The sequence below is a fragment of the Amyelois transitella genome, chromosome 9 (genome assembly GCF_032362555.1).
Source record: "Amyelois transitella isolate CPQ chromosome 9, ilAmyTran1.1, whole genome shotgun sequence".
NCBI lineage: Eukaryota > Metazoa > Arthropoda > Insecta > Lepidoptera > Pyralidae > Amyelois > Amyelois transitella.
The window spans coordinates 11,882,479-11,905,531 of record NC_083512.1 but is presented as its reverse complement, the minus strand read 5'-3'; the positions used below and the strand labels follow the sequence as shown (position 1 = coordinate 11,905,531).

Genomic DNA, 23,053 nt, shown 5'->3' with positions numbered 1-23,053 from the left:
CATGCAATCTTCTTTTTCTCTTCTTGGACTGTTGCATGAAATGACTTTTGCTTAGGTGCGACTTTGTTCGTAGGACTGTTGAAAGCAGGTTTTTGTTTACCACCAGTATCAATCATCTCAAGGGTACGGAAACGCATCTCCAAAAACTTAACAAGCTGACTCCAATTTGGCAAATCTTCTGACTCAGTTTGACTAATCTGTAACTCCCAAAGCTTGCGTGACTCCATATCAAGTTTCGAAACCACCAAATGGTTTATCATTGGATCCCAAGAATCAGTATTTATACTCATATTCTGAAGTGATTTCAAGCAGGCTGAAGTCGTATCAAGTAACTGTTTGATCGAGGATGCAGACTCAATTGACAAATTTCTCTGAGAAAACAAGCGCTTAAGGATTTCATTACAATTAAATCGCTTATTATTATATCGCCGTGTCAACTGTTTCCACGCTTCTTCATAATTGATATCTGTAGTTGACAAGTTCTTTAACAAATTTTCAGGTTCCCCAGACAAACTACTCTTTAGATAATGTAGCTTCTGCACCGCACTTAAGTTACTATTCTGATGAATCAAAGATTGAAACATATCATAAAATGCCTGCCATTCTTCGTAGGATCCAGAAAATTTCGGTAACTGAATCTGCGGCAACTTCGCTTCACACTTCACCTCCATTTTCTCTGAACACGATTTTCCAGGACCTGACGTATTGAATTTCCTTAAATCGTCCTTCATTCTCGTCTTATAATCTGTATATGTTTCCTCAAATCTTCCATACATATCTTTGTTAAAATATTCTAACTGTTCTCTCTTCTCTTTGTTAACATTTGATACAATTTGAAAATGAATATTGTCAAAGTTGCTAAACAGTTTTTCTAAATTTTCCATTTTGGACTCAATATATGATACGGATATGCGCTCCTTGGGTGATTTTCTGTACGTAGAATATGCTTTAAATAATCTCTCGTAAATATCATCTTGCTTCAGTAAAAGGGCCTCCATGATGACAAAGTCAAATTTTTTCTAAATGTCAAAATTTGCGAAATTTTTTACAAGTCCAAACTCGATAGGATTATTCTAAGTCCATGATAACTTTTTGGAAAAATGTACAAGTTCCGAACACTGCTCACTCTTAGTCACTGTCTTCAAGATTTTTTTCACTTCTTCCCGGGTTTCGGCACCAGATGTCGCTACCGTTGCGCGTCGAATAAAACAAACCACCACTGCTGCTAAACTCATTTACTCGGAACTTTCTTTGACCTTATATTAGATACAAAGCAAGAAACCATATCGCGTTCTAATATTGAACAGAGCCATCTATGTAACCACACATTAACTATAAGAATTAAACTAAAAATAATTATCTAGAATAGATGGACACTTGTATCACATAAAAGCTCACTAAACAACGTCTCAATTTCCTACGGGGTGGAGAGAGTCCGCAGACACATTAAATATAGAAAAATACAAACTAGGATTACTAATTTGGACAATCAAGTACTGAGTTGTCGCGATCGCTCAGCTGAATGAATTGTGTCGTTGACCTCTGAATCTTACGCGTCGCATTTTTTTTCCTACTTTCTGAAATATGAACCGATATTTTTCTTTTAACGTTTTTAAATATCCTTTAGATAAGTACACTTAACAGTTAAATTTATGCAGTTGAATTAAAAGTCACCCTGTATATATATTTTTAAAATAAGAAAGATGGTAGGAGATAACGTAGCGTTGTATTAATGAGCGCGTGTGCGGCAGCGTGGGCGAGGCGACGTGCGAGATGCGGGCGGGCGCGCGCCGCGTGGCGCTGGGCGCGCTGCTGCTGGCCGACGTGCTGCACGCCGCCTGCGCGCGCGCGCGCGGCGACCTGCCGCACCACTACATACAGCTCTTCAGGTGCGTGTGCCTCGGGGCTGGCCTTGTGTGGTGACCTCACTCCTCAGGATATAGGTCGCTGGGCGCGCTGCTGCTGGCCGACCTGCCGCACCACTACATACAGCTCTTCAGGTGCGTGTGCCTCGGGGCTGGCCTTGTGTGGTGACCTCACTCCTCAGGATATAGGTCGCTGGGCGCGCTGCTGCTGGCCGACCTGCCGCACCACTACATACAGCTCTTCAGGTGCGTGTGCCTCGGGGCTGGCCTTGTGTGGTGACCTCACTCCTCAGGATATAGGTCGCTGGGCGCGCTGCTGCTGGCCGACCTGCCGCACCACTACATACAGCTCTTCAGGTGCGTGTGCCTCGGGGCTGGCCTTGTGTGGTGACCTCACTCCTCAGGATATAGGTCGCTGGGCGCGCTGCTGCTGGCCGACCTGCCGCACCACTACATACAGCTCTTCAGGTGCGCGTGCCTCGGGGCTGGCCTTGTGTGGTGACCTCACTCCTCAGGATATAGGTCGCTGGGCGCGCTGCTGCTGGCCGACCTGCCGCACCACTACATACAGCTCTTCAGGTGCGTGTGCCTCGGGGCTGGCCTTGTGTGGTGACCTCACTCCTCAGGATATAGGTCGCTGGGCGCGCTGCTGCTGGCCGACCTGCCGCACCACTACATACAGCTCTTCAGGTGCGTGTGCCTCGGGGCTGGCCTTGTGTGGTGACCTCACTCCTCAGGATATAGGTCGCTGGGCGCGCTGCTGCTGGCCGACCTGCCGCACCACTACATACAGCTCTTCAGGTGCGTGTGCCTCGGGGCTGGCCTTGTGTGGTGACCTCACTCCTCAGGATATAGGTCGCTGGGCGCGCTGCTGCTGGCCGACCTGCCGCACCACTACATACAGCTCTTCAGGTGCGTGTGCCTCGGGGCTGGCCTTGTGTGGTGACCTCACTCCTCAGGATATAGGTCGCTCGGCGCGCTGCTGCTGGCCGACCTGCCGCACCACTACATACAGCTCTTCAGGTGCGTGTGCCTCGGGGCTGGCCTTGTGTGGTGACCTCACTCCTCAGGATATAGGTCGCTGGGCGCGCTGCTGCTGGCCGACCTGCCGCACCACTACATACAGCTCTTCAGGTGCGTGTGCCTCGGGGCTGGCCTTGTGTGGTGACCTCACTCCTCAGGATATAGGTCGCTGGGCGCGCTGCTGCTGGCCGACCTGCCGCACCACTACATACAGCTCTTCAGGTGCGTGTGCCTCGGGGCTGGCCTTGTGTGGTGACCTCACTCCTCAGGATATAGGTCGCTGGGCGCGCTGCTGCTGGCCGACCTGCCGCACCACTACATACAGCTCTTCAGGTGCGTGTGCCTCGGGGCTGGCCTTGTGTGGTGACCTCACTCCTCAGGATATAGGTCGCTGGGCGCGCTGCTGCTGGCCGACCTGCCGCACCACTACATACAGCTCTTCAGGTGCGTGTGCCTCGGGGCTGGCCTTGTGTGGTGACCTCACTCCTCAGGATATAGGTCGCTGGGCGCGCTGCTGCTGGCCGACCTGCCGCACCACTACATACAGCTCTTCAGGTGCGTGTGCCTCGGGGCTGGCCTTGTGTGGTGACCTCACTCCTCAGGATATAGGTCGCTGGGCGCGCTGCTGCTGGCCGACCTGCCGCACCACTACATACAGCTCTTCAGGTGCGTGTGCCTCGGGGCTGGCCTTGTGTGGTGACCTCACTCCTCAGGATATAGGTCGCTGGGCGCGCTGCTGCTGGCCGACCTGCCGCACCACTACATACAGCTCTTCAGGTGCGTGTGCCTATCTTTATATGTAAATCTCAGTACTGAGGATATTAAAGGCTTCTAAGAATTGCAGTGGTTATATCCAGGAATACGCTAGTGGCTTCATAATTTGGAAAATATACCTGTAGCGGGAGCGATAGTTCAGGCTCGACCGCTACAAAAGAAAGATCTTCCTGTAGGCTGATGTGAAGCCTGGACAACCGTGCGACACGCGATGTTGTGTCAAAAGTTCTATGCTTCAATCTGCGAAATGTTTGCTTTCGCTATTTAGCATACGAGGTGTGAGGCTTGGTGGCGTATGACATTTGAGATGTTGCCACAGACTGCTGCCATTGGTAGAGCGCGTCGTATTCACACTGTGATTTGTTTTGATAGTGAGCGACGTTTGTTAAGTCGCCACAAATACCATTCCCACGTACGACACGAAGATGGGTATTTTTCAATTTGACTCATGATAACGAATAATAATAGCAAAGAGAATACTCCTATTCCTCGTCGTCTGAGGCAAAATCGAATTATGTATGATTATGAATTTTTTGTTTACTTTATCATAGAGAACAGAAATACACGGAGCTGCTGCTGTCGAGCAGCGTCCGCCTGCTGCCGGGCGCGGCGCTGTCGTTCTCGCCGCCGCTCGCGGACGCGCTCGTGCAGCTGTTCGTGGCCGGCCGCCGCTACTCCGTGGACGGTGAGTGCTCTCGCAGGGCTGCTGCTGTCGATGCCTTTTTACGTTCATAAGCTCACTCAGAGCCAAAACGAACGCTAGTAGTTCATTTAAAGCCTCAGTTTCATTTAAACGGACATACGTCTCCACTATTTCGTAATAATTTTACATCTGTAGCTACCAATTTAGTAGGCAACGTTGGATCCCTCTCTTGCCGAAATTTCAACCACGCTCCAGCCCGAAACAAGATGAGATGAAGTGTATGATCTTTATCCGCCCCAGAATCGGAGAGCACGTGCCACTCGGTGGGCGACGTGGCGTCGCTGGCGTGCCGCGGCGTGTTCCACGCGCTGGCGGGCCCGGGGCAGGCGGGCGCGCGCGCCGCCTGGGCCGCGTGGGGCGCGCGGGCGGCGCGTGCGCTGGCCGCGCTGGCCGCCGCCGCCGTCGCGCCGCAGCTGCTGCGGGACCAGTTCCGGCGCGCCGCCCGCCGCGCGCACACGCTCGTCGACACGGAGCTCACGCTGCTGCCCGCCGCGAGGGAGGCGCACGCGGTACACACGGTTGAGGTACGATTTGTCGTTATCATATTTTGCTCAAAAGTCGTCGTAAAAGTCAAGTATTTGCCTACCCTTCCGAGAAAGGGGCGTACCTACCTAATTTATGTAGGTATATTTTGCTCAAGATAGGCTGACCATCTAGCTAGGTTAACGTGGACTTAGACTTTTGTAATTATTGGCTGTGTACTTCTGTGACATAAATTATTATGATAATTTACAATGTAAACTCAATAATTAGGTACTAGACAGCCGTTGGCTCGAATAACGAATGAAACTGACCAATTATGTATTTTTTTTGTATTTATTGAAAGACAAAATAGTCAAGACATTATACAAACAGTCTAATTGTAGTATTGATTCCAGGAGCAGCCCCTGCACCTCACGATCTCGTTCTCGGCGGAGCACCCGCTGACGCCGCCGCGCGTGCGCACGCCGCGCGCGGGCCCGGCGGCGGGCGCGCACTGGCTGCTGGTGTACCTGGGCTACCAGAACGGCGACCTGCTGCGCGCCGTGCGGCTGTGGACGCAGGCGGTGGGCGCCAGGGTGGAGCGCGCGCCGCAGTGCTACATCTGCTACTGCCGGCTGCACCCCGGCGAGGGGCTGCTGCCCAAAGTGTTCTGCAATCAGTGCAAGAACAAGTTCCACAAGTCGTGCTTGGTGGGTAACCTCCTCAAGTGAATAGCCACCTTTCGAAAATAGATTCCAGTTATCGACTCTTTTGTGTGTGTGTGTGTTGGGTTACAACAAACATATCTATAAATTGGCCCGATGTTTTTTATTTTCATCATAACATTTGTTTACTTACAGCGCAAATGGTTCACAACGAGCAAGAAATCAAACTGCCCCGTGTGCCGCTCAGCTTTCTAGCAGTACGAGACGTCACACTCCGCGCGCGACGTCACACTCCCTTGACGTCACACTCCACGCGCGACGTCACACTCTGCGCGTGACGTAACATAACGGAAACTAAATCAGTACAAATGACGAAGCTAACGGTTGCCTTCCACTTGTTATCGCCTTGTGTGTGTCGTGTAAATGTCGGATTTTCGTAAAATATAGAAAGTACAGATACAGTACCTAGTATAGCCCTAATATATACAAATTATATTTATTGGTCATAAAAAAAATACATATTCACTAGAAACATACATTAAGAATATGTTGAGCAACCCTTTGTATCAGTGTATCAGCTAAAATAGTTGTTATAAATTAAAATTCTTCTGTACTTTCTATATTTTGTGAAATTTATATAATTGTTATCAAAATAGTAAACAGAATATCAAACAATAGTTCCTACTTTTGTACACCCTGTACTTTACGTACAGCGGGTAGCGAAATATTTATCAGCAGTTATTGTTAACCTAGCTTCATTTGTTTTCCTTAACTTACACAGAGAAATAAAGTTACGATATTTATTGAAAAACGTTCACCAAAGTCTGACGAGTTTCATGAAAAATCTCCTAACCTGACTCTTGAACCCTTATCAGTATGTGAACCCCGGATTGCTCCTCGGGGAGACGTCACGTCTCCCCGAACAAGCAGCAGGAAAGTGATAAACATAGTCGCGAACTTTAGTGCTCTGTAAAATATAGTGAGATTGTTCCCGATTTGCTTCAATAAATATTTAATTAAAATTTTAGTTTTATTCAAAATTAACATCTAGAATAGATCAACTATAAACTAGGAATATAAATAAATTGATGATTCTGCTCCAGCATGCCTATTTTATAAAAGTGTGTACACCCCAGTAACCCATACTCAGGAATAACAAGGTGCCTTTAAATATATATTGTAAAAAAAGGGTGCATTGTGGATCACTTTTACCAAAAAACACTGAAAATCCTTTTTTCAATTAATTTAATTAAACTTAACTACAAAATTCTATAGAAACTTATCTTCTAAAGGGTGACTAGGTTTTTATGTAATGTAGCTACTTTAGTCTTATCGAGTATCCACTCTAGTAAAAGCTCTTTTGTGCGGAGTTGTCATAGATGTTCAGTTGGGCTGCACCCGTCTGTTGATCCAGTCCATGTCCTCGTAGAAACGCGGGTCGCTCACTCGCAGCGCCGCGCGCTTGTAGAAGAAGTAGTACCATGGAGACACTGCAACAATTCAATACAATATGGGTTAGGTTCCCCTGCAATGGAGGTCAGAAAGAAGTCGCTTCATGTAAATACCTGATTTACACAAAAAAGCAATTTCGGACTAAAGCAATTCTTACGAGTATGGAATAGGATAGTAGACAAGTGTTAAACATAGTATATTAGGTTTACTTTAAATAAAATAATTTAATCTGTAATAAAAAAAAAGTGTAACAACAGGCAGTATGTGGGTACCGCCCAATTTGTTACCTACTGTTAATCTTTGTCATCTGCCTTTCAAAGACAGAAAAGTAGAAGTCTCTTCTGTTTTCGATTGGATCGAAGTTCACTTTTAAGGCTGAAGTTTAACAAACAGATGTTAAATGCATGCTGCTCCCACATCTGAAGGTAGGAATACATACTACATCTGTGTAAAGTGAACAACACGAGGAGCGCGGGCGCCGAGGCGGCGGCGGGGGCGGAGCGCCAGCGCTGCAGCAGCCACGCCGCGTGCAGCGCCACGCTCGCGCACACGTACGCCGCGCACACCGCGCCGCACACCCGGAACTTGCGCACCAGCACTTCCACCAGACCCGCCTACGGGAATAACCACATTTCATTTCGTCAATAAAAAAATATCTAATAGGTAGGGTAAGATTCCATAACAAAGTATATTGTACATTTGCATGGATTAAGATGTCATACCTATCTACTTTGCAGACATAGAATAATATTTGTATTGCTGTAGTTGTTGCTAAATATTTTTTGCTAAACGGTTTTATCCTTAGCTGTTGCTTCAGAAACTAGGGTCCAGTAAAGGGCGCCCTACCTTCTAATAAATAAGTATCTAAGTTTTTGCATGTTTCAAAGATACATAATATCAATTATTAAGATGAATAGAACTTACTTGAAAAAGATATGTTGAGAAAAATGTCATCAGCAATGTTGTGATGGATAGTACCAAAAACAGATCTTGAAATCTGAAAGGAAATTAGTAATAATTATTTTTGTTACTAGTAAAAGACGACTTTTTAATTAAAATATTTTTGTAATGAGTTTGCTGTATAATAAATAGGTATATAATACTTACATGAATAAAACAAGAAGGCCATCGCGACTTCTGGGAAATAAACTAACGCAGTTGAAAACTAAATCGATGAAAATAAAAGTAAACTGAAAAAACAAACAAAAAGTATATCTCGGCGTTGACAATTTCATTATATCAGAAATGTCTTGAAATTTATTTCACATGACTTATCTGTACATTAAACAAAATGTATGTGGGAAATCATTTATATACATTCAAAACGGCTGCACGGCAATTATATTTTTCCCGCAACAAACAAATGCAATCAAATCCCATGACGTCACAAGCACTTAAATTTACATCTGTCAATAATCGTGACGTCATACAGAAAATCGATAGTATTGTGTTGCCCTTTGTAAAATAAAAATCCCAACTAATAGCAAGTTTTTAATTCAGTTTCTATTATATAATTATAATTGAAAGGCGTGTATCTTTTTTAGGTGGCGGTAAATTCGCAGTTTTTTGTAGATAGCGCTTAATTCAAGCGGGTGAAGCTTCTGGTAAAAACTAGTTATACTTGGATGCGAAAGTAAGTTTGTTTGTTACCACTTGAAGCATCATCTACTGAACTAATTCTTCCGGCATGCCGGTGAAAACTACAGATTCCGTGGCGTTTGTGAAAAATTTGAAGATGGCGCTAAATTTGCAGTATTTGCTTTGCGCTCAACTTGGAGGAGGCTCTGCCGTGCTCCTTTGCCGTGCCCCCGGATAATTTGATTTATGACATTGACATATGTCAGAATTGATTGACTTGACATTATTTGATTATGTTTGCTTCTGTGAAGTTCTGTGTGTGGTGTTTCTGTATTTTTTGTTATTATGATTAATTAAATATATTGGTTATTTTATTCAGAAGTGAACAAATAAACTACTCAGCCAAAACACACAATCATGGGCGGAGACCGTGATCGCAGTCGTCGTCGCAGCACGGATCGACATCGGAGCCCTAACGACAGGCACAGAAGTCGGGAGCGGCGGGATAGAAGCCGAGACCGGGAGAGGCACAGGGAACGGCCGCATGGCGACAGAGACCGCGGCCGCAGCACCTACAGGGAAGACCACGGAGGCGGGTTAGGTGGAGGTGGGTTTGACTCTTGTTGCATATAGCTCTCGATTTTTCTTGCCTTTTTAATGATAATGTTAACGGATTTGGATAAAATGATAGATGTTTCAAACCACTCCATTTTTTATATAATTGCAAAAAAAAAACAGTAGGTTGTTTGTTGAAGTAGTGGCTATGTTATGACATGAGGCAAAACATTGTGAAGAGACATGTTCTTTCAGGTAACTGAATGTGTAACCATGATCCAAGCTGAGTAAGAGTGTTTCACAAGACTGCGAGGTTCAGATGTTAGTTGGATCCCTCGCAGGGTAACAGAACCAGAATCACGAAGATGATGACAGCTTTGGTTTTGTAATTCTGTTAAATGGTGTGTTTTTCACAGGTGGTGGAGGCCCTGGGCCGCGAGGTCGGTACAAACCTCAAGAGGAGGAGTTTCTGGACGCGCGGCGGGAGCAACGGGAGAAGATCGGACAAATTGGAGTTTCTTCTGTGTGGGGCAAGTCGCCTCTGAGAGCAGAGTAAGAATTTTTTTCAAAAGAGACACTATATTATGAATACTATTAGACATCTTTTGATCATTTTCAATATCATGACAAAACTTTTCTTTTGAGATTCCATGTTAAGATCATGATTTAAATCACTTATTTATAATATGCAACATTGACATCACTTACCAACAAATAACAACTTTTCCTTGTAAAATTTTAATTTGATATTGTATAGCCTGGTGAGACTGGAATTATGATATTGTGTTGTGATTGCTTTTGTGTTGAACATAATGATAATTCATTGACCTGCTTTTTTTAGCTCTGAAGAAGAAATATCACAACCACAAAAAGACACAAGTAAAAAGGAGAAGAAAAAGAGTAAAAAATCCAAAGACAAAGAGGACACGAAACAGAAATTAAAGAAATTAAAAAAGAAACTGAAAAAAGTGAAGAAAGCTCGAAAGAAAGCAAAGAAGAAGAAATCAAAGAGTTCCAGTGATGACGACAGCAGTTCCAGCGAGGAGGAGGTGTGGGTGGAGAAAGGAAGTAAGTTGTACACTGAACAATATATTTCCAAACAATCTATTGCTGCAAGTAATTTTTTTTGTGGTGTTACCATATCAATTGATTGAATTTTCATTCATAATATGTAATTCATTAATCAATTAATTATAGCTAGTCAATGGTCTAGTATAGTCACACCCAAGTAAATGTGATCTATTTCTTCTTAAGTGAAATAAGTTAAACGGTTTTATGTTAAACATACATTGCAATGTTTAATATAAATGTACTAAAAACCAAAAAATAATAAAATAGATACAGTCGTGGAAATTATAAACATATGCATAGACTAGACTAAAATAAAACCGTGGGGCACGTGAATTGTCTACAAATTATAGACTTAATGTGCGATAGAAGAATCGTTTAATTCGTCGTTAGGCAGTTGGCCCGCAGACGGTGCGCAAATTACTTACTATTTTGCTGGCTACCGAGGAATCGTTTCACTGCTCGTAGTTTGTCTTTAATCGACAAAACTTATGATAAAAGTACTACTCGCTCAACATTATGAAACCCTAAAACTCGCTTAATCGAGCTTGCTAACTTGTTTCCACATTCTAGCCCTACTTATCACACGTCCATCGTTGTCGGTTGAACAACTGCCTAATTATAGTGTAACATTACAAAACAAACATTTTAATCAACGATTGTAGACAATTGACGTGCCCCACGGTTTTATTTTAGTCTAGTCTATGCATATGTTTATAATTCCCACGACTGTATCTATTTTATTATTTTTTGGTTTTTAGTACATTTATATTAAACATTGCAATGTATGTTTAACATAAAACCGTTTAACTTAAAAAGTTTTTTTACCTATTTTTATTTTCTAGTTTTTAGTTGTAACGAATAAACTCAAAAACTACTGGACCGATTTGAATGAAATTTGGCACAGGGATAGACTTAACCTTCAGGAGTAACATAGGCTACATTTTATCCCACTGCTTAGATTTTAATTTTGAATAGTAAATTGTATTCTACTTGTTGAGACCTTTCATTTGATACCCATGTTGATGGGATTGATAAAACCTAAGTAATCCGCCATTTTGTAGAGGCCGCCATCTTGGATTTCAATTTTTTATAGTATATTGTATTCTGCTTGTTGAGCCCTTTCATTTGATACCCATATTGATGGGATTAATGAAACCTAAATTATCCGCCATTTTGTAACGGCGGCCATCTTGAATTTATAATGATAATGAATAAACATAATTATATTGTCACCAAAATCCAAAGTGTATACAAAATTTCAGATTAATCGGTTGACAGGAAGAGGGTGAAATTTGAATTACTAAATTTGACCCAAGAATAAATAAAACAAACGGGGTGAGCTAAATAAAACCGTTTAAAAACATATTGTTCCATTTTCAAATACTTCTAGTGTTCTTTCTTGGAAAGAAAGCTGAAGGTCCAAAATTTTTTTGAACATTTTGAAAGTAATTTATATTTTCATCAGACATTAGTAACAGCAATTTATGAGTTCTATGAGATTTTGTTGCTTACTACTTTACAATGTCGAACTGTAGAAGAACAAGAAGTGGCGGAAGCCCAAAGCAAGCGGCAGAATGCAGACTCGTTGCTGTCCGCGGAGCCGCTGGGCCCGGCGCCGCGCGCGGGCGCCGCGCTGGACGCGCGCCAGTTCGGGCGCGCGCTGCTGCCGGGCGAGGGCGCCGCCATGGCCGCCTTCGTGGCGGACGGCAAGCGCATCCCGCGCCGCGGCGAGATCGGGCTCACCTCCGACGAGATCGCCTCCTACGAGGCCGTCGGATACGTCATGAGCGGCAGCAGGTTTGTGCTGTTTTGTTAAACTTTGTTATGTTGTTATATTTCTTTTCAAGTTGCATCCTCAGCTGTTTATTTGGTTGTCGTTTCAAAAGTATCTGTTATAACCAGTCAATAATACCCTTATTTCCAAGTACATGATGTTTTAACTTTGTATTGTAAAAGAAAATGGTTACCTTTTTGCAAGTCCATAATATTTTCATGTAACTGATAACAAGCTGTATCTAGTGTCTTCCTACAACCTTCATAGGAGTCAATGGTTTTCCTACACCACACTTACCAATACGCTGTTGTCATTTTAGTAACTTGGTAACCTAAAAACGCCATAAAATATGAAAAGGTATGAGTAATAGTTTTAAACCAACTAAAATAGAAAATGTTCCTTTCAATTGACCTGGAACATACACATATTGATTGTCTCTTTTTATGAAGACCACATCTTCTCACTAGCAACAATTATGCAAATTTCATACTTTATTAGCCTTTCAAAACAAATTATATATTTTTTAACCTCAATTTTGCTTAACATATCTTTTTCCCTTACAGACACCGTCGCATGGAGGCTGTCCGTATTCGCAAGGAGAACCAGATTTACTCAGCAGACGAAAAGCGCGCCCTGGCCGCCTTCAGCAAGGAAGAGCGCGCGAAGAGGGAGAACGCCATTCTCGCGCAATTTAGAGACGTGTTGCAAGCCCGCGCCAGGGACCACCACTAGCGACATCTACACCGGGAAACTATAATGTGACAATAGATGGCGCTGTTTAAAATTTGCCTACTTAATCGCAAATATTGCGGTGGCGTAGGTAAAGTTTATTTATCGGGAAAAGCGATTCAAGATATTCAATTTAGCCTTCCTTCTCTTGGCGTTAGCCCCGGTCACATCCTCACGTTTTAACACGAAGCGACATATTGGATCATGATTACACATTACCTGTCCCTCACCACGGCGAGGAAACTATAATGTGACAACAGATGACGCTTTCGAGAATTATCTACTTGATGTGAATTGGCATGATAGATGGCCCTATTTATAATGTATCTACTTCAGTCCTAAACATTTCGGTAGCGAAATTATAAATTCTTAGTTTAAATAACACTTATATTTGGTAAAAACGTTTCTTTCTTTAATGGAGAAGATGATTTAAACTATAGGCTTATTACCTTGGGATTCTTTTAGGCGATGGGCCTATCATTAAGCCTAACTGCTGAACCGGGCCTATCAGTCTTTCAAGACTGCGGGCTCTGTCTTCCCCGCAGGGGATAGACGTGATTATATAATTGAATGAAAGATGATTTAAGATATCAATGAAGTGTAAAATCAAGATTGATCAAAGGAGAGTAGCCGAAAAGTTTAAACTACATATAATGTTTTAAATGCCATGTGGGGCTCTCCTGTATATAAATGGTTTTGTCAATGCATTTGTATATATAAGAAAATAATTGTTAATAATATAAGTTATCATAATAAAAAATAAATGTGTAAATGATTACCAATAATAATATTCGCTTTCATTTCATAGAATTTTCAGAAAATATAATTGGTTTATGTTGAAGGTCTTCGTAATAAGTGAGACAACATCAATTATTTTACCATTTATTTTTACAACCTTAAAATGTTAAACTTGATAAACATAACTGTTGACCTTACAACTATTTTACAATATAAAAATAAAAAAAATGACTGAATTCCACATAACCGAAATTTCACAGCAATCACAAATTATATTTGTTAAGAATGACAACACGACTGCAGAAAATACCAATAACATTGAATTTAAAACTTATACTATGTCTGTACAAATTTAGTCAATTCTAGACCGATTCTTTTCCCAACAGTCATAGTAAAAAAAAAGAGCTAAACCAATATAGATTGATTTCAAGAAGTCATATAAGTACGCACATTTAATTATTCAGTTGCGCTATCCTATCATTACATATAATAAATGCGAAAGTTTGTCCGTTTGTTACTCTTTCACGGGTAGTAAGTATTTATAACCTAGAACTAACAACCAAACTAAGTATTTTCATCCCGAAATTCCTACGGGAGCGAAGTTCCGGGGCGCAGCTAGTACTTTTTATAAGGAAAAATTGTGCAAACTTATTATTTACTTGAATAATCATACAAAATTTCAACAAAACCAAACAGTTAGACACGTAAGCGTCAGACAAACATACTTTCGCATTTATGTATATTAGTATGATCAGGGTTTTATAAGCATCAATTTAGAATAAACGATAAACAGTCTTCAATTTGAAAGTCGAGGCTTTACATAACCTAATACTACTATGTAGTACATTATTTACAATATTCACTTCACTATTAAGTGTTTAGGGTAAATCTTTATTTCACTGACTACAAAAAGAAATCTGGGCTTACATTTGACGATTAAATGTTGAAAAAGCCTAAATCTATTTTACTTTCCGCAGTTTTTACAAGTCTGTTACGGGATAAAACTTTTTGTTTAAGGCCTCTTATCGATGGAGTGAAATATACTCCATTCATCCCTTTTCTATTAATACTTATTTATTGGCAAGTAATCCCTTTTACTGTGAGTGGTTACGCAAAAAAAACATACAATTTCCATCATCAGCTTCATTGTTTTTCAGTTTCACCTCTGTCTATATACATACATATAACCGCTTCTCCCCCGGAGGGGTGCGCAGAGACTACGACTTTTGGCTTGCATTCCTTTGCGTCATTAGTTTTTTTTCTTTTACTATTTTCCCGTTGCGACCACCCACATGTTGACGTTTACGTGTGTCGTTGCTCGAAGGCGGCCAGCTTCGCTTTGCAGGACGCCAGCTCCGCCGTGAGCGCCGCTATGGCCTTCCTCGCCGCCTGCAGCTGACTCCTCAGGGAGTCCTTGTCGTCGTCATCGCTGATGACGCCGTGCTTGATCCCGGCTTGTTCTGATGAATCTGAGGACTGTTGATAGAACAATTGAGCTGTTGAAAAAAAAAATACTGGCCGAATTGAGAACCTCTTTTTTTGAAGCCGGTAAAAAGGTGTTTAAAAGGAAGTGGGTATTGAGTTTGAACGAACCAATCACTATTTTCGACTCAAATTTTCTAATCCACTTTCAAAAAAGGAGGAGGATTCTCAATTAGACTGAATTTATTTGGGTACCCTTCAACTCTATGGTCTTTAAAGATTTATTGTCAATCGGGAAAAATAATAAAAATACTTCCAAAGCCACGGTGCCGTGTGGTTCCCGGCACCAATACAAAAAAGAATAGGACCACTCCATCTCTTTCCCATGGATGTCGTAAAAGGTGACTAAGAGATAGGCTTACAAACTTGGGTTTCTTTTTAAGGCGATGGGCTAGCAACCTGTCACTATTTGAATCTCAATTTTATTTTAAAGCCAAATAGCTGAACATGGCCTATCAGTCTTTGCAAGACTGCTAGCTCTGTCTACCCCGCAAGGGATATTGACGTGATTATATGTATGTACTTCCAAAGCGACGCAGCGGAACATGTTACACTTCAGCATTTACACCGGACGTCAATTTCCAAATGTAGATCTCTTAAATTGTTGACGAATGCACACTGTCTACTGTTTGGAATACCGACCTGCGATTTGTTGACGATGATCTTGACGGGCGTGGCGCCGAGCCGGCCGCCGGGCGCGCGGACGGGCCTCCGCGGGGACACCACGCGCCCGCCCGGCAGCTGCACCAGCTTCACTTGCGACACCTGGATGCGTTACATATACACACAGATAAAGGGTCAGGTCAAAAGTACCCGAAACCGCCGAGCTTGCATGAAGAGAGTTATGAATGTGGATGAAGCGAAGGAAGTATGCAGAGATCGTGGCAAGTGGAAGGAGGTAGTCTCTGCCTACCCCTCCGAGAAAGAGGCGTGATTTTATGTATGTATGTATATCCACACAGATCTATTTTAAATTACACTATAAAAAACTTTTGTAAAATAAAAAGAGAACCGAATGTAATCGATATCCGCCATTTTGAAAATCAGTTAATTTTTTAAACATACCTATATACATATGGTCACGTCTATATCCCTTGCGGGGTAGACAGAGCCAACAGTCTTGAAAAGAATGAATGGCCACGTTCAGCTATTTGGCTTAATGATAGAGTTGAGATTCAAATAGTGACAGGTTGCTAGCCCATCGCCTAAGAATAATCCCAAGTTTGGAAGCCTATCCCTTAAATTTTTAAAACCTCCTAAGTGTAGCTAAAACTTTCCTCTTAACCGTGACATTATGTCTAATGTATTTATTTAAGGCTTTCCTTCCCACAACATACATACATATAACCACGTCTATATTCCTTGCGCGGACAGAGTCTTGAAAAAACTGAAATGACAAATATAGCTGTGTGGCTATATGACGGAATTGAGATTCAAATAGTGATAGGTTACTAGCCCATCGGCTGTAAGATGAAACCTGAGTTAATAAGCCTATCCTTTTGTACATTTGAATATTTTACCTGAACATTAGATATATTCTTGTTGGCCTGCTGCGGCAACACCAGCTTGTTGTTCAACGTGAACACTTTGTAGCCTTTGTTGTTGGCCGGAGACGCGGGCACCGACGCCTGAGGACTGCTCTCTTTCAGCATTAGCTTACCCGCGTCTGTTAATACGACAAATACATTTATTCCCAGAAAGATTCTTATCATTTAATGAAATGTATGTAATTTTTATAAATATGGCTTTACCAAGTGGTACCTACTTGGTGTTTTAAATCAAAGTGGACCAAAATGTGACCCTTGTGGAATGCCAGTAATCATATTTAAGCTAATGTGTTTATATGTCCACGAGTATCTAACATCGTATAGGATTGTTGATTAAAGGTTAATATTTTAACAATAACCACAAACATTTAACTTTTGCTTAATTTTTTATACCTAATATTAGTTAGGTAACTCTATCAAACGTCAAAGAAAAATCGTAACATTATGGCTGAATCAAATTGAGGTTTTAGTGGTATCTCTAAACCTGTATTACGCAATAAAAAATAAAGAAGTCCTAAAAATTTTCATTCTAGTTGTATGTCGCTGACGTAGAAACTCAAACACAGTATACGGCTACTATTTATTACTTTCCACACTCAGCGGAACGGTACATGTGTTACCTGAGAGCAGCACGGTGCGGCCGCTCTGCAGCGCGGTGAGCACGGTGCTGCCGGGGTCGGCCGGCAGCAGCGTGATGCCGTGGCGGCGCAGTAACGCGGCGGCTGAACTCTCTTCCGATGCGTTATTCTGGAACAGTATTCAAAATTCAAGATCCATCTCGTATCTCCCACTTTCTGCAATTTCGAGTAACAAAATATACATACATACGTCAATCACGTCTATATCCCTTGCTGGGTAGTAAATTCAGCTATTGGACTTTAAGATAGTGTTGAGATTCAAATAGAGACAGGTTGCTAGCCCATCGCTTAAAATAAGAATCCCAAGTTTGTAAGCCTATTCTTTAGTCGTCTTTACGACATCCATGGGAAAGAGATGGGGTGGTCCCATTCTTTTTTCTATTGGTGCCAAGTACAATTGGTGGCAAGTGAAAAGATGTAGAGACTACAACTTGTCACTTGCCACGATTTTCGCCTACCCCTCCCGGAGAGAGGCGTTATTATTGTATGTATTATTAAGCAATTGATAATTAACTATAGCTGCAAACATGGTACAACACCAGCTTATACTCCTTTTGTTTGTAACTTTAATTACTGAAATCACACAATCCATATCCATATACATATAATAAAACTGTAACTGAACTTTGTCTGTACATTGAAGATATTTAGGAAAAAAAATTATAAGGGGTCTTTTTAGGGTCAATAGAAGCCAAAACAATATTTTTTAGAATTTTTGTCTGTCTGTCCGTCTGTCCGTCTGTCTGTCTGTATCTTTGTACGCGCATCACGCAAAATCTTCGGAACGGATCTGAACGAAATTTGGCACAGATATAGTTAGTAACCTGGATTAGAAAATAGGCTACATTTTATCCTGAAATTTTATCCCAAGGGGATGAAATAGGAGGTGCAAGTTTGTATGGAACATCGTCATTTTTTGTTCGAATTGAAAAACCATTTATCGAGGACGGCTTTAGGCTATATAACATCACGCTGCAACTATAAGAAGCAAAGAAATAATGGAAAATGTGAAAATAACGGGGAAAATTATTCATCCTTGAGGGCTTCAATGAAGCCCAAAATAACTGTTCCACGCGGACGAAGTTGCGGGCACAGCTAGTTATAAATACGAGAAGGGCTAATAATATTAAATGTAACATTACTCACCTCTGTATTTGGTTCGCTTTTAGGTGGTGACTCCGGTTGTTTCGTTTTGGTGTTTGGTTTAATTTCTTGTATTCCTGATACGTTGAAAACAAAACAGAATGATAGTGAGTTGTGGGGACATTTCGTTTTCTGGATGAGCAAACAATGCCAAATTTGTTTAATAGTAAAAAAAGTAGTATGAGAGATAAATTAAAAATAACTAACGTGTGGTTATTAACAACTAAATAATAATTCAACAGAAAGTTAAGATGGATTAGTTCTTTTTCCGAAAAAGATATAATCTCAAGGTAGTAATTTGATGAAATCAAATCTTTGGCTATCTATAAAGCTGTGCATATGAATAAATTGCCATAAGCGAATATGAAAGAGAAGTAAATATCGTAGCAAATCTATAATTGGGTAGTTTCCGCCAGAACAAATTTTAGGAAGATAATATACACACACAATATAAAATTTTCTTGGAATTTTAGGTTTAGGCAACAGTGCCTAAAACTTAAATTCCAAGAAGAAATGTGAGAGGTACGTACTATGTATAGTGGCGAATCCTTGGTTAGTAGGTAGCTGTATAGTCTCTTGTTGTATTGACTCGTCTTTCACAGAAGTTTTGACTCGCTTCGGCGTCGTTACTATAGTTCGAGGGGGCTCTTCTGTTACCACTGTAACAAAGGATTACAGTTTGAACATCTATTGATTATAACAAATCTTGTAGAAAGAGTATAATTAAGGTGTCTTTTGAAAATTTTGAGAAGTGAAAAATACCATTGTTTTTTTTTTATAGTCTTATATTCATAATAGTAATAAGTGAATTGAGACTATATGGATGATACAATTTCTCAACAACTTTACTAGTACAATCTAGTCGTTCCCTTTTTTCATTAATAAAGATCATTAAATTAAGGTAATGTTGTAGTGAGAGTAAACTCGATTTTACACTCAGTTTAGATGTTTTCGAGAAAGATTTATATCCTACTCGAAATGACACACATATATGTATATTTGGAAAGAACACTGCTTTGAATAAAATGAACCTTAAAAAACGAGTCAGTCAACAAAACAACAGTGTAGAAACATCTCACCCCTGAGCCCCTCATTCCTCTGCCTGCTGGCGGCCTCGGCGTCAATCATCTGCACGATGTCGAGGTGTCCGGCGGCCAGCGCGAGCTGGCGCGGCGTGCGGCGGAACTTGCAGCGCGCCGCCAGCGCCGCGCCGCGCGCCAGCAGCGCGCCCGCCGCGCGCGCCTGCCCGCGCCCCGCCGCCCAGTGCAGCGGCGTCATGCGCAGCATGTCTCTGTTACCAAACCACACCTTCAAACTGCTACAACTAACAAAGTAGTTTGTATAAAGGAAGGAGGGCTCAATACTCTTCCTTGAGGCACACCACTAACAAATCTGAAAAGCAGCACTGTTTTGTCATGTTCCATGTTTTATACTATGAGTAATATGTATTAATCAAACCACGCAAAATATGTACTCTAATATAAATGTTAAATGAAGATTTGCATTCTGTCACACTCATGATTGACATACTCGAATGCCTTCTACATGTCTAAACATGCAAGACACACAGCACTAACACCATCCTTTTCTTCAGTGTTTGACGATGAAAGACTGACTTACTTGCAATCAACAGCTGCTCCGTGATCTAACAACAGCGTGACAACATCGGCGTGTCCCGCATACGCCGCCATGTGTAAAGGAGTCCGCTCCACTTTAGTACGAGAGTCACGCGACACCCCCGCTCGGAGCAACACCGCGCAGGTTTCCGTGTGGTTGTTCATGGCCGCCAGGTGGAGTGGTGATGTGCCTAACTGAAACAGAAAATTTAAATTCTTTTTAAGCTTAGGTTGGAGACTGTTGCAAAGTTTAAGATCAGTTGACGAACTAATAACTGAACTTATTTCTTCTAACAAAATCGCAACATCTAAATATTCAGTGTATCAGTATGGATTGTATTCGTGGTTATATTATAAGATGGTTTTGGGAGGTGATAAGATTAAGTGCGTGCTTCGCTCTTGACCTTCCCAGTGCAGGACTGTGATCATAAGCGGACACCAGGTCCTCTCCAAAGAGACAAGCACCGGTTGATAGTTCTGTGGTGCTGGAACGAATTTTGTTGTAGACTTGGACGGTTTAGTAGCCACCTAGGATGTAACGTAGGCAGAGTGAAGGGCCGAGCTCCACGCACGTGATACTGACCCAGTCGGTGGTGAAGGGCGCGCCCTTGGCCATGAGCTGCAGCACGAGCTCGGTGTGGCCGGCGCGCGCCGCCAGCAGCAGCCGCCGCCCGAGCTCCACGCACGCCGACGACGCCGCCGCCCGGCTGCTTCCCCCACCGTCCGGCTGTGGAATGTCCAATAAGTATACAGTAAGAATTTGTGAGTATTTATGAGACGGCTAATATTATCCGTTCCAACTAGGGAACCAATCAACATCTTCTTCTTAAAAAATCATTTATTCAGAAAAAAAATATATGATTACATGTAATCATTATCCAAGCAAAAAGTCGATCAAAGTAAAGTCTTAACTATATCTATGAATCTCACTTTTTTACTTTGCCGTCTATCACAGAAGTCATAATGTGATACATGACATGACATGTGTGTCTCTGTTTGAATAATCAAACTAGTTAAAATTTTCTCTATTAACATGTTCTACAAGTTCTCAGGAAATGATGACAAAGAGAATAAACATGTATCAAATTATCCCTAATGGTAAGCAGTTACCATGTGGCAGAAAATAAAAACTAAAAAATTCATAACTCCTAGTTTAAATAAGTTCTTAATTGAAATTAACTATACACTATCAACTACAAACTACTTGTAGGAACTTAACATCTAGAAATTATAAAATGAGCAGTTCTTACTGGTATCATCTGTGGAGAGGAGATGCAGACAACTACATCTTCTGTGCTCATGTCACTTGTCATGATGAAGAGCTGTGAATTGAAGAGATACATAGGAGTGCTGGTTTATCAGACTCCATTATCAAGGCACTTGGGTTGTTATGATATGGTGGTCAAGTCCCCATGAGCAGGCAACCTGTCTGTCTGAATTTAAATCTAACCAATCATGTTATTATTTGCACATTATCATTAAAAATACAATTTTAAAAAAAACATTAAGTAAAAAGTACATTTGTAGTAATAATTAATTATACATAGAAACATTTATGTATTTTGTAAAATAGTCTTAAATTATTTTATCTGAATGCCTGTCTCTCCAATAAAAAGGTGCTAAATAATATACAACAAATTATATATTGACCGAACATGAAATCGGGGATTATTTTTTCTTTCTCTTTATCCACTTTCTCGGTATCCACAACTTCATATTAAAAGTGAACATGAAATTGGTTTTCCCTATTCAAGTAACTTAACATAACTTTTTATACAAAAGGTTTAGAAAAACTGATCCTTAAATTTAATTGAATAAGTTCAGTTATAGATTAATTGAACAAGCTACTGTTATTAGTTATGTCCAGAACCAAAGTTATTCATAAATAATATAATATCAGAGTCTAGTACTGATAAGCCTCAAATAAATGAAGCTAAGAGTAACCGTCCTCCTTGCGCGCATTAGTAGCCATTATGCGAATAGGACATTAATCGAAATCAACAATAACAATTGTTTTTAAATGAACTTTGTCCCAGTGGCTTGTGAAATATTTAAAAAGAGTAGAGACTGTAGAACAGGATATGGATATGAGGCACTCTTTTGTAGAATGGTACCGCCATAAGATGCACTTCCTTTTCCTGTTTAAACGGAAGTTTTAACAAAGAAATTGCATTTACCTCGCACTTCAATCAATTTATCTAAACGACCTTGTTGCAGTAATGTGTTTAACCATCACAATATTTTAATAAACTCATTATTATTGTTAAAACGAAATTATATTTTAGCAAAATAAAGCGGAAGCTAAAAATGTCAAATGTGACGTTTGACTTTTACTGTCACTATTTTTATTGTTATTTTCATCCACAAATTGATTAGGCCAAGTTCAGCAATCATTCTGTCTAGCATTTGTCAATAACTTTACTAACGTCCTTCTACGTCACAGATTTAAAAAATTACTTGTAGTTCTACGTTTATGCCTAGCACAGATCCTTAGACACAGTCAAGACTTATGTCGTGTTGTTTAATTGTGCATGTATTCATCATGAAGATATGATCAACAAAATAAATACGCATACCTATGGGCTTATCACACCTCTTTTGAAAAACATACTTCCAATTATCAATAATTTTGTACTCAATAAACCTACATTATGTAAGATCTAAGTTCCTACTAATCTAAGTTTTATGCCTAGCCGGATAAGCTTAATTTAAAAAAAGAAATGACAGAACCGTGACAGAATATCAGTAATACCAACCTAAACAAAAGTAAACTACGCGCGCAAAGTTTGTAACTATTCGGCACGGCACTTTTTTTCAGTTTGTAAACTTTGTATTTTAGAATGAAAAAACGCGAAATTATGAGTTTACTTAGTGACTTTTTATATTGCGCCGATTTCGTATAAAACTCGTTTCGTACAAAAAGATTTTTTTTAATGGTGTTGCCTACCTGGTTTTAGTTATATTCTCACTGGGGAGGAGGAGCGCCGATTTAAGAGGTATACATCTGCCTTTGGTAATAGGTTGCTACTTTATCTGGCATTTATAATGTTTCAGGATAAGGTATGTATGAGTTTCTGTTAACCATGAAGTTCTCAATTTATTTAAATAAGTCATCCTGTTTTCACTCACTCATGTAATGCTAATTGATGTAATTTTTTTAAGAGAAATTATTTGATTTGCTTATTGTACATACTTTTTACACAATCCTTGAATTTCTCAATTTTAGATACCTAGTAAT

The 23,053-nt window shown here is 40.9% G+C and overlaps 4 protein-coding genes across 4 annotated transcripts in view; 2 read left to right on the top strand and 2 right to left on the bottom strand.

The window, feature by feature from the left end:
- LOC106136884 (E3 ubiquitin-protein ligase listerin) overlaps positions 1 to 6,506 on the top strand; it is a 28,319-nt gene extending 21,813 nt beyond the window's left edge. The window contains exons 24-28 of the mRNA XM_060945944.1: positions 1,752 to 1,889; positions 4,214 to 4,347; positions 4,606 to 4,889; positions 5,244 to 5,537; positions 5,688 to 6,506. Coding sequence (XP_060801927.1) covers positions 1,752 to 1,889; positions 4,214 to 4,347; positions 4,606 to 4,889; positions 5,244 to 5,537; positions 5,688 to 5,747 — 910 coding nt within the window. The 3' untranslated portion in view covers positions 5,748 to 6,506. The remainder of the gene's footprint in view (positions 1 to 1,751; positions 1,890 to 4,213; positions 4,348 to 4,605; positions 4,890 to 5,243; positions 5,538 to 5,687) is intronic.
- A 282-nt stretch (positions 6,507 to 6,788) lies between these two features.
- Positions 6,789 to 8,317, bottom strand: LOC106136889 (transmembrane protein 138). Its single transcript, XM_013337554.2, has 4 exons — positions 8,052 to 8,317; positions 7,869 to 7,941; positions 7,384 to 7,558; positions 6,789 to 6,982 (listed from the first exon to the last, which is right to left on the bottom strand). The coding sequence occupies exons 1-4, from the start codon at positions 8,177 to 8,179 to the stop codon at positions 6,876 to 6,878; spliced, it is 483 nt and encodes a 160-aa protein (XP_013193008.1). The 5' UTR covers positions 8,180 to 8,317; the 3' UTR covers positions 6,789 to 6,875.
- A 506-nt stretch (positions 8,318 to 8,823) lies between these two features.
- LOC106136890 (NKAP family protein CG6066) lies at positions 8,824 to 13,537 on the top strand. The gene is made up of 5 exons (XM_060945810.1): positions 8,824 to 9,129; positions 9,494 to 9,629; positions 9,919 to 10,145; positions 11,684 to 11,945; positions 12,486 to 13,537. The coding sequence occupies exons 1-5, from the start codon at positions 8,940 to 8,942 to the stop codon at positions 12,652 to 12,654; spliced, it is 984 nt and encodes a 327-aa protein (XP_060801793.1). The 5' UTR covers positions 8,824 to 8,939; the 3' UTR covers positions 12,655 to 13,537.
- On the bottom strand, positions 13,538 to 22,131 carry LOC106136886 (ankyrin-3). The gene is made up of 11 exons (XM_060945809.1): positions 21,993 to 22,131; positions 21,066 to 21,137; positions 20,399 to 20,542; positions 19,820 to 20,010; positions 19,279 to 19,490; positions 18,730 to 18,858; positions 18,203 to 18,276; positions 17,039 to 17,165; positions 16,392 to 16,537; positions 15,514 to 15,636; positions 13,538 to 14,865 (listed from the first exon to the last, which is right to left on the bottom strand). The coding sequence occupies exons 2-11, from the start codon at positions 21,126 to 21,128 to the stop codon at positions 14,692 to 14,694; spliced, it is 1,383 nt and encodes a 460-aa protein (XP_060801792.1). The 5' UTR covers positions 21,129 to 21,137; positions 21,993 to 22,131; the 3' UTR covers positions 13,538 to 14,691.
- Positions 22,132 to 23,053: the final 922 nt, after the last annotated feature.